The sequence below is a fragment of the Atta cephalotes genome (assembly GCF_000143395.1).
Source record: "Atta cephalotes unplaced genomic scaffold scaffold00011, whole genome shotgun sequence".
Lineage (NCBI taxonomy): Eukaryota > Metazoa > Arthropoda > Insecta > Hymenoptera > Formicidae > Atta > Atta cephalotes.
Genome location: NW_012130075.1, coordinates 1635659 through 1647260, shown reverse-complemented (window position 1 = coordinate 1647260; position 11602 = coordinate 1635659). Strand labels below are relative to the sequence as shown.

Below are 11602 nucleotides of genomic sequence, written 5' to 3'. Positions count from 1 at the left end.
TCTCTCTCTCTCTCTCTCTCTCTCTCTCTCTCTCTCGCACTCGCTTCTTTTCCTCCAATTTTTTTCCAATCGATGCGATGCGATGCGATCGACTACGTTATCATCAGACATCAGACGCAACTTCGACAACTTTCGCGAGAAAATAATTACTGCCAAGATATTCGCTAACAATGTCATCTGGTATCTCAGTATCATTTAAACTTTAAATAATAGAACGTTGCATAAAATCGATTATCGTTTATTTAAAAAAATAATGCAACTAAAAAAAATGTGATTTTTAAAATTATTATCATGAACGAATTAAGTAAATATTATCTTTAAATAATCAAAAATGAACTAATTTTATTAAAAATGTCACAATTTAAAAATTTAAAAACAAAATGTCAGAATCTTCATAATTTGAGAACATGCTTTGCTATCTTTGTTGTCATTATTATATTTTTAATAACAAAGCTGTTACACATAGTTATTAAATACATGAAAAGTACATTTTTCGAGTACTTGCAATTTATGAAAAATTTTCTATATTTTTAGAAGAAAAATATTTACCAGTCAAAAGCGTCATAATTCAAAGATGTGGTTTTTAAAAAATGCAAAAAAATAACAAAAATAACATTCGATTATATTAAGCATATATTCTTTTTGTCGATTATTTGATTAGCCAATAATTTTCTATCAAGTTGAAAAAACATATTTTCCCCTTTTCTAAGTTAATTTTTTTAATCGTCATTTTCATCATCATTTTTTAATCATCATTATTTTCATAATCATTTTTTAAGTAAGAAAGCAATCTCTCTGAAAAAATAAGAAAAAATTGTTCAACATTCGAAATGCTACTTCGAGAAGCTGTATCGTTTTCATAAATTTCTGATTACTGTCGCCACTCTCGCGAGATTCACGGCAACGTTTCTTGTCGCAGCGAAGCCGCATTTGAACTTTGTGATATCGCTCGTATCGATCGTATCCAGCGGCTGAGAAACTTTGTTACCGGCTCTGTCAGCGCGTATTCGTTCTACGGTGTATGTACGTTAAGGCGACATTATGCCCAATTCATATGCCTCGTCACGTCTCGCCTTTTCTATGTGTCCTGCGACCCAACCGGCGCGCACGACAGCTTTCTCTTTCCCTCTCGGGTACACGCCTTCCGTTGTACTCGTTCCTCTCTCTACGAATTCCCGTTTCTGTCGCATAGATACGCTGATATGTGCAGGAGATCGAAATTCAAACGCGGGTATAATGGGGCGATTTCGCCTTGAAACGTCGAGTGGAAATTCTCGTTCCGCCGGATATTGCTCGGTGGCCGATTGATCATCTTTTGGAAACGGGGACGCGATTGAAAGCGCGACTTTTTCTGTTGCCTTACTCAAAAGCTGTAACGCGTGCTTTTTAAGGGCTGTTTGCGCTGAAGCAGCAAAGAACGACCATGCATTTCATATATTTCTCAATGTACAATGTATATATAGATGAGATCGTCGATATTTTGATCGTTCAATGGTAACTAAAATTGGATTCAATGATAACTAAAATCTAGATTTTCTGAATAATAATATTATTGTGAAATTAAAAATATTACCAAATATATACCAAATATATATGTAGATAAATATATTCTATGACAGATAATTCTCCAATGTTAATTTCCATTCACCTTACACGCCTTTCGTGTCATTTTCCAATTATATATTTGAATAATTATAACATTTAAATTGATGATAATTATATATTTAGATTAGATATGCGAGCGTTATATGATCCGTAATTAACGTAAGATAATTGACACGTGATATTCAGTCATATTACAGGAAATTCCTCCACTAATCCCATGACATGATAATGTTCTCGCTTCACATTATGTTACCTCACCGAATACAAATTATTGCCGCGATTTTTATGACGTTATAATTGCGAAACGCAAGCGTGGCTCAACTTTAATTTCGCCGTGCACGTGTCCATTGTCAGCAAACTGCGGGCCATCGGTTTGATTGCATTAATCTCAAAATTGCCACGTCCGCCACGTTCGAATGCTATATTTGAAGTCGGATAACGTATTTATGCGCGACATGTCGCGTGTGATTTAACTATAATAATCCGAATCTGCGTCTCTTCCGCGAGATCTTCCCACCGAGAATATGTCATTACCAGATCTGATGATGAAGGTTTGAAACGTTCTAAAAATCTTGCATAACTCCAAAACGCATGATTTTTTTTTCTGATGCGATCCTCTAATAAATAATAAATATTTATATATTCGGAAGTTTTATTTTCAAAAAATATGAAATGATAAAACATCTATAATATATGTAATATATACAATATTTCTAGATGCGATATTTTTCGAGAATAAAACTCAGACTTATAATATTAAATTAATAATCAGTTGTCATAAAATATATTATTATCAGATCTGTTTATATGAATATATTTGAAATCTTTAAAAAAATCTTACACAACAACTCTGAAATGTGCAAATTCTTCCAATGCGAACTCTAATAATATATTTTTACACGTTTAGACTTGTAATATATATTCAATTGATATACAAATATATGTATCATAAAATAACAAAAATTCAATAATAATATAATAACAATTGAAGCCCCGATGGGATATTTATACGCATGATTCTGTATTTGTAATGTAATTGCATCTCTTGCATTATGTTGCATAAAACGTTCTGCAATTCACCATCGTATCGCCGGCAATACGCCACGAAATTAGCCAAGCGCCAACATTAATCTATCCGCCCTGTGAAAATCATGATATCAAACATTAACAAGTCTGACGGCTCTTTTAACAGCGAGTGCTTTCGACGCGCGTTACGCTCCAAATGAATGACACGCTAAAATGGAAGTTCGGTCATTCCTGTTCGCCTTTTATTCGCGCGTGCAGAGTGATCAATATCGAATAACATGTTTCCGTAGCGCGCGGATTTTTGTATTAAAAGCGATATTGCAATTATTGTGAGACAGTGAGATATTAACGATGATTATATCGTTTGTTTTACGTAGGCAAAACAAACGCATTGCATTCACAAATTTAATTAACGAAAGATACGAAATTTTGGCACGTGTGCTTTACATTAATTAATTCCTGAATCAATTCGATTGGATATACAAATCAACTGTGCTGATTGAATGTACATCAACTATAACTTTAATTAGATATTGATAGCAGATTGTAAATAAAATTTGCATTTTTTTTAAATAAAAAACTACATAGAAAAAAGGAAATTTTTGCTGAAATATTTAAAAATTTAGCTAGATCTAAAAATGTTTTTTTTGTCGTACCATTAAAATAATTGTGGACGCTCAAGCATAATCAACAATGTTGCAAACAATTTTTGACAATTTTCCAACAACTAGCATAAACATCAATAATTATTTCGATAGTCGAACAAAATCTGTATCTAGTTACATCTTTAGATACTTTGTTAGCAGTTCTCTTTCCGTGCAAATATTTGAGATTGCTATTTGCAGATTTTTATTTATTCTCAAGTTTTCAATTCTCATGAATCTTTTCTTACATACAAGTTTATATACGTATAAATTTGCATTTCATCATGATATATCTAAGGTAGAAACCAGTAGCAAAACAATATCTCTTCGATGTTTATTTTATCGGCTTCGCCAGAATCATTACAAAAGAATTTTATCCTTTGCATTCGTCTTTAAAGCCTACTCAAGTATACACGCCATTCTCGATTTAATAGATTAATTTATATGTTCCTGACGCGTAACTTTGACTTTCCAACTTTAGATGGTGAACAGTAGATACCTGTGTTTTTTGTTTAATTCTCGACTACTTTGAGAAGCACAAATCGCCGAGAGTGGTTTCGTTTAATTAGTTACGCAAGCAAATAGAGACTTGTTATTAGCATAAATTAATTATTAGTTGAAATTATAAAATTATAAAATTAAAAAGAATTGTTGAGAAACCATTTAATTATCTTATCGTTGCGAAATAGTCCGTTCTTATTCCGTTTAAACATGAAATTTTTAGATAGAAAAATTTCTCATAAGAATTTCACGTGAGTACTAGTTGAATTGATCGTAACGAGATATGAAACATATGACACGAAACAGTCTTATATCTAACAGAAGGGTTCATACGAAACACCTAACAACGAATCACGCGAAGGACACTTTTTCCACCCCAACTCTTATTTTGTTACTTTACTTGCATCGATAAATCCGTCACGAGAGTTACCACCGGTCACTTTTTTTACTTCCAACTGGTGCGAACAATTCTCCCCGACGACATCCAACATCTCTCTTCGTAATAAACATCAGACAGCAGCCGTAGGAAAATGTCGGCAAATCACAGTCGGGGGTCGCGCGTGCGTAGGTAACAATGGTTGACGGTGGACAAAGGAATCCACTATCAATGGAACGACCCCTCTGTTCGTCTAACAATTAACCCCACCAAATTCTCGGTTCCTCACTTTCTTGAAAGTCGATGCGCATCTCTCGTCTCTCGAGAGGGCTGCTCATCCCCTCACAATGAAGAAATATTTTTGACGAGTTTCCAGTTTGAATAAACACACATCAATTTTCTATGGTTATGGAAATTGTTTCTTCGCCTCTCGATGTTTTCTTCTCGCGTTAAAATTCAATCGTAAAAATTCAATCCTTGAGAAGAAAGAACATTTAAATAAAATTGATCTTTTTATTAACAAAATCGAATTTCAGTTGAATTATTATATTTAATTATTTATTTTTTTATCTATAAATCGACAAAGGAAAAGTTCATATTATCATTTAACTTACTTCTTTTTTCTATTTTGTATATAGATTACATGAATAAGAAAAATGAACAAGATAGAATATTAGATTGGATCCAATCTCACCCTTTCCTAAAAACACATTCTGAAAATTATCTTACAGCGCGCGTTAGAAGATTAATAACATTAATCCTATTTTGCAATTTCATTCGTGCCACTCAAAGTTTTCATAAAAAACTTAAAAAACGTAAAATATACACTTTATCAAAATCCGCGATGTGGCATTTGTTAATACATACCTAATATCCAATTTCATACGTAAACGTGAATTTCGATATCAATGGGCTTATATGCAGCCCTATATCTGTTCGATAATTAACTTCTGGCGTAGGGGATGTTTGAATCGGGCGTGGAGTTCGCGTGAGACGAATTATAATAGCGTGTTTTAACTAAGTATGCGATCTATGTTTCTATTAAATATCAAGATAGAATTATAGATCAGATTACACGTAATACTGTATTTTCAGTTGTGTTAAGAAAATCTGAATAAATTAAATATTGTTCGATGTGTCATAGATTAGTATTGCAAAGCGCTCGTTTAGAATTTGCTAATTACCTGTGCATCTGCAAGGATGCGCCGCATCAAGGCCAAGGTGGGGTGCGTTGTGAGATCATCTTGAAGAGCAAGCGCCTCACCTTCCTTGTTCAAATGATTCAATGTCTTCAGAGCTATAATTAGAAAAAAATTGCAAATGCACTATAGACAATATTGGCAAAAATTGTTATTATATATCTATGTTAGTTCATACACGTCTAAGAAATAGAGGAGAGTGAGAGAATTACGAACATGGAGTAAACCCGCGACCATACTATTGCAGTACATTATAGTACACTGAGAAAAAAAGTTGCTGTTTCAAAAAAATATTAATTGATTCAACTAAATGTAACGACCACGGACTGTCAAGCAAATATTTGTTAATTCAATTAAATATTTGTTAATTCAAACAAATAATATGTTTTGTTAATCTTAAACAAGATTTTGTTAATCTAAATATATAAATATTTGAACTAAATAATCATTACGATCTAAACGCATTTGGTCAAGTTAACAACTTTTTTTCTCAGTGTAGTAGTAAGATAACCTCGCATTCATTGAATTAAAGCGTACATGTTATTTAAAGCAAAAATACCATTACATATTTTCGACAATTTTGATAAAAAAGAATGAGAGAATTGGCGAATACCTATAAAGGGAGAAGTTAAATAAAACTGACAATTATTCATCAAATTAAAACAAGATAATCAATAGGCTCTAAAGAAAAATCTAAAAAATAATAAATAAAATGCTAATTTGAGCCAACATTGGTCTTTCGTGTGTATTTTATACCATTTATTCAAAGTGAATATTATGACGTTTCGACTTACGATCAAGGTCCTCTTCAGTATAGAGAAATTTATTTAAACTATTTGTCGAATGATTCGATTAAGTTAATTTTGGTCACCAAATTACTAAATTTAATAACTGTCAAGATTGAACTGTTTCATTAAGTTGTTGTGATATGTTGTACATGTTCCATTAGACTGTTCCATTTAATGAAACAAATTTAGAATTATTACACGACCTAACTGTTTGGTCGACGAATGTAGAATGTTCACATTACTTAGTAATTTGATGATCAAGGTTAACTCGAATATCTCTACCACAGTTTTTTTTCGTATTTTATACGTTAATAGTTCATACTCGTATTATGTAATTTTATAATTAATAGTTTAAGTAAATATTTCTGTACTGAAGAGGATCTTGACCGTAAGTCGAAACGTATACATCATAATATTTACTTTGAATAAATGGTATTATATAAAATATACATGAATAACCAGTATTGGCTCAAATTGGCATTTTATTTATTATTTTTTAGATTTATCAAATTATTACAATTAATTAACGATTATTTATCAATTATAGAAGTTTTTACTCAAAAGATATTGTGGCTTTAAATTGTAATAATTATTATTAATATAAATTATTATTTGGAACAAGCAAAAACTGATTTAGCATTGCTCTACGTAGTGAATAATCCTATCTTTTTCTAAGAAACATCTGACAAAAAAAGATATTATTCACATTGCAGTTGTTGGCAGTAGAGCGTTTTACAACTCAATCAAAACTTGTATCCGCGACTCGGCGGTAAATGACCGAGCTTTGCGGAAATCGTTGGCACGTGAAGGGTACTCGGCGAGTATGTGCGCCATTGGGTCGTGTTGAGCCTTTCATCCGAGACGTGCGGAGAGTCAGAGAATTCCCGAGCCCGGACCTACCATTGCCCAAGATGGCCGGTCTCCCCTAGCTTGTTCATCTCGTATTATCTTCACCCGGCCGGTGGTTTGAACGGCGGGATAATTGAATTCTCGTGGTAGTCGGTGATCGTGGCGCGAACGTAGAAAGGCCCGGGGGTTACCGAACTGTTATCGACAAGTTCGTGAGAGCAGCTCGTTTCGCAAAGGTGCCCGAATAAGCTTGGGATAGACACGCACTTTTGATGCTTCCACAATATCGCGCAGAAGCTACGTGCTTTGATAGAGTTTTTAAAAGATAGAAATACATGAGATGTTGTGCTTTGACCAACTTCGTACACTTTCGGCCCATGAAATCAGAAGTTTTAAGCTTATAAGTTGCGTCCACGCTACGTGTTCATAAGCTTAATAGAATTGAAGAGCTTCCCGCAACGGGTCGGTTAACTCACCTTTTGTAAAAACAGAACAAATAAATTCTAAAATTAAAATGATGGAAAAAGTACCACTATCATACACGCTCAGTTATGTTGTGGAGTTAATGTAATATTTTTCCACTGCTAATTTTAGAATTTATTCAAAATTTGTACAAAATTCCGTTTTTATACAAAAATTAGTCCACTGTTCCAACAAGCCGTTCTATTACGAAGACAATTTTATATTTCACAAGTTTTTCTTACTTTTTAAGTTTCTCTTACTTTTATAAAATTGTTATTATCAAAAGAAAAACGGTACTCCTAATAAACCTTTAAGTAAAGCTAGAAATATAGCTAGAGAGAGTAGCGGTGGAATTATAATGTCGGATAATACATTCCGGAACTCACTGCGCTAGCTTAAACGCAAATTTGTTACATAAACGAAACGTATATGTAGTCGGCGATGCGATGTCGGCTTTGATGTAGTCTAAGCAAAATTCGAAGTAGGTCCGTAAACCGCGTGACGAAGATATATACTATAACAAACCTCGTTAAAAATATATTTTGACTTTACGTGGGATTAGAATACGATTTTCGATTTCGATTTTAATTAACACTACATCAAGTATAATCAAAAATGTGGGTTTAAAATCAGAAGTATTAAATCATTCAAAGCCAATTGTAGGTTACGTGAGAGTGTTAATAATTGTATTAATGATGCGTTTTGCGTCGCCATGTGTCGCTGCTACTTGGTGGGATAATTTAATGACAGTTACCATTAATCCAATTTTAATCACGCATACGATTTTTCATGCGTCAATCAAACTTCGAAGTTTTAAGTAATACAAGCATGAAATAAGTTCGCCGTTTTGTTGCGTAATTGATGTTGCGACGAAGACGGCATCGGGAATGAATCTGACGCGATTAGAGTATTATTTGTTGTGCCGAAGTTGCAATTAAGCGCAATTAAACTGCCGCTTGTGCCAGAGCACAGGAAGGCCTATAGCTATACCAGAGCTATACCAGAGAAACATGTTTTATCGACTTAAATCCTGTTTGCTAAAGACAAAGGTCTCTTCTTGTCGATAAGATACGAATTCTAGATCGTCGAACGTCTTTCCAGCAAATCCTCGCTCTGCAAAGTCCTTAGAGAACGAACGTATTATTGCCAGATCTGGAGAAACAGCTAGTCGTAAAATTGCTTTTCTCCCACAAAGATCGAGAGAAACTAAACAGAGGAAATAGTATATAATATATCCTTAGAATAAATAAAAAATAAGAGAACTTAGCGGTTGTGTCATTAAAAACATTGGACAGAATATTGGATCACTGTCTACTCATCGCTCTCTTTAAAAGTAAATATTGATAAAAATTCAATTACAATTCAAAAATTTCAAATATCTATATACATACATATCTACAACATTCATCGTATCTACAAAACATTCTACTGAAATAGAAATATTGAGTGATTTTGACGTTTACGAGTTAGATGGAAAATAATGTAGGAATAACTATCTGTTCAATTGCAATCAAGTAACTTGCAATTACCGTCAGCTCAGATTTCTATCTGTCATCTTTAAGCCGATTGATGAACAGAAAAAAATACGTTGAAACGGATGGATCGGAAGACCCCTTTCTTTCACGGACTGATCTTAAGATTGTAGCGTTCTTCAAACACAGCAGGAAGTACTCTCAACATCCTTACCGAATAATCTCGCACGATCATTACTACCCTAAAAAAGAAAGGTAGTGCTTCGTGACGGAGATTCGCGATTAAACAGCTGCATACTTCCGCATTAAAGATTAACCATAATTATTCCTAGCACGCTTTTTGCAGAGTAATTTCACACAAAAAATTTACGTCAAGTTTCCTTAAACGCAGATTAGAAAAACTAATTACTATATTTATTTAAAAAAGATTAATAAATTTAAAAATTACAAGAAACAAGAATTATGACTCTAACAAGAATAAATCAAAAGAAAATAAATTGCCAATGTAAGCCAACGCTATTATTAGTATACGTTATTAGAAATAATATATTATAAAGATTAGACGCTTCGAATATAAAAATATTTATATCTGAATTAAAAATATTTAATAACCGATTTAAAATATTTAATATCTAATATTTTTGAAAAAAAATCAGCTTTTGTAAAAAAAATATTTTGTGCGTTAAATCATCTGGTTTAGAAATTTTAAATATTTAGTTCATTTCGAATCATAAATTGTTAAATCATAATGATTTGATTTATTTTTTAAATTTCTCAAATTCACGAAATCGAGAATGCGGAATAAATCAATTCATTGAGCCATCGAAACGATAAATCTCGCGTGTAATACAATGTAAAAACGTGCCTCGTGAAAGTAGGCGATCACGTTAAAATATTCTGCGCGATGTCGATAGGCGTTGTAGCGTCTCGCCTCGACACACCTACAGCCTCGGTTTGCACCGGTATACATGTCAGAGTGCACGGCGAGCCCATGTGATCCTGGATGGCTCTTCCAGGTCGGGAGTATATAGGTCTACGGTAAACACGGAGAGAAGTAGATACGCCTCCGTCGTTTCGGCACAGCGGGGGTTACGGGAATATATCTACTGATGTACGGCGCGCACCGATATTATGTACCTTCCTGTGTCGGAAGTGAGATTCTTTATGAGCTTTTACACCAACTCAGAACTATCGAGATCGCACGGCCGGCTAATGCGAAACAGGAGTCCTTTTAAGGCCTTCGGCACAGATAAAGCGATACTCGATAGAGCTCCGTTTGCGGAGATAAAGGGTTTTATAATGAATGACGTCGGTTTAACATCTCCTAATGTCCCATATTAGAATCAAATACTCGTGGTGGACACCGCTGATATCGGATAAAAGTAAAATGCATCGGTCACATTGGCGTATTTACATAATGCATTATACCAAGCTAAGATTTCGCGTCGCGTGTGCGTTTAAAATGCGGCACGGCAGTCGCAAATCATAACCGCGACACGTATCGTTTCGACTTCCGGGACAACCGAGACGTGTATGCGTTACGACCTTTTGGATCTGCTATCTGTCACGTCTTGTAATTCCAACTTTCTCGACGTCAGGTAAAATGAAAGACTGGCGTGACAAGCAATGAAAGTTAAATCGCAAGAGCGCAAAATAGCATAAATCTTATTAGGAAATTAATGAGTTGAATTGACAAGCTGACTTGTATCGACAAATCCATCCCTCTGGTTGTAAAATTAAAATTTTTTAACGTTATTACATTGACGTCCAGAATAGTCCGATCGTTAAACCTCACAGGCGTGTCCAAAACTTAGCTCTCAGTTAAACCCATTAAACTGACCTCTCCATCATCTCTTTGAGTGAGATAGAGAGAAAACGAAAAAGGATAAATGCTGGAACAGTTAGTCACTGGGCAAAGTACTAGCGTCTATTCTTTTTGTTTTCTTTATCTTGCTCGACGATGATGAAGAAGGAAGCATTTAGTTCGCGAGTTAAGTTTTGGACACGCCTGATTCTAACGGTATCGTAATTTTCAAAAGTATTCAGAATATCTAGGAATGGTGTCGGATTTGATCTGATGCTTTCTTTTATTCGTTTTTTTAATTTATGTATAAAGTGAGCAAAAGAAACAAATAATAATAATAATATAAAATTTCTTTCTCTATTTATTTATAAATGAAAAATTAATTATTATAAAAATAAATAATTATTATAAAATAATACTAGAAAAATATTGCGCAATTCAGTATAATAGCTAAACTCGTCCAAGAGAAAAGTTAACAATAAAAAACTTATAAAAAATCTTTAACTTATTGCCTTAATGTCAAAATAATAAACAAATATTATAAGTATTTTGTCTTTCTATAAAATGAGGTTCCGTTCTTACCATTAGAAGGTAAAATAGCATACGAAAATTTTAATAACTACGTTCAACGCAGAAACGTTCCAATTGTACGGTGTGCGTCTTAATGCGTTGCGACGTATCGCAATGAGTTCCTCGTAATCCTCGAGACACAGGTACCAGAATTACCCTGCGCTTAATATATATATCCGGCAGAGCGCATAGTTTACCGGTATGACTTCCGTACAGCGGCGCGCTGGAAATAGGATTAATGGATTAGCGATGTTTTGAATTACAAGCGAAGTGTAAGCGGGGCAAATATTCTCTCTCTCTCTCTCT

The 11602-nt window shown here is 33.8% G+C and overlaps 1 protein-coding gene across 1 annotated transcript in view; it reads right to left on the bottom strand.

The window, feature by feature from the left end:
• The window catches only part of LOC105617115, a 73200-nt gene that overhangs the window by 59137 nt on the left and 2461 nt on the right, over positions 1–11602 (bottom strand). The window contains exon 2 of the mRNA XM_012198693.1: positions 5337–5449. Coding sequence (XP_012054083.1) covers positions 5337–5449 — 113 coding nt within the window. The remainder of the gene's footprint in view (positions 1–5336; positions 5450–11602) is intronic.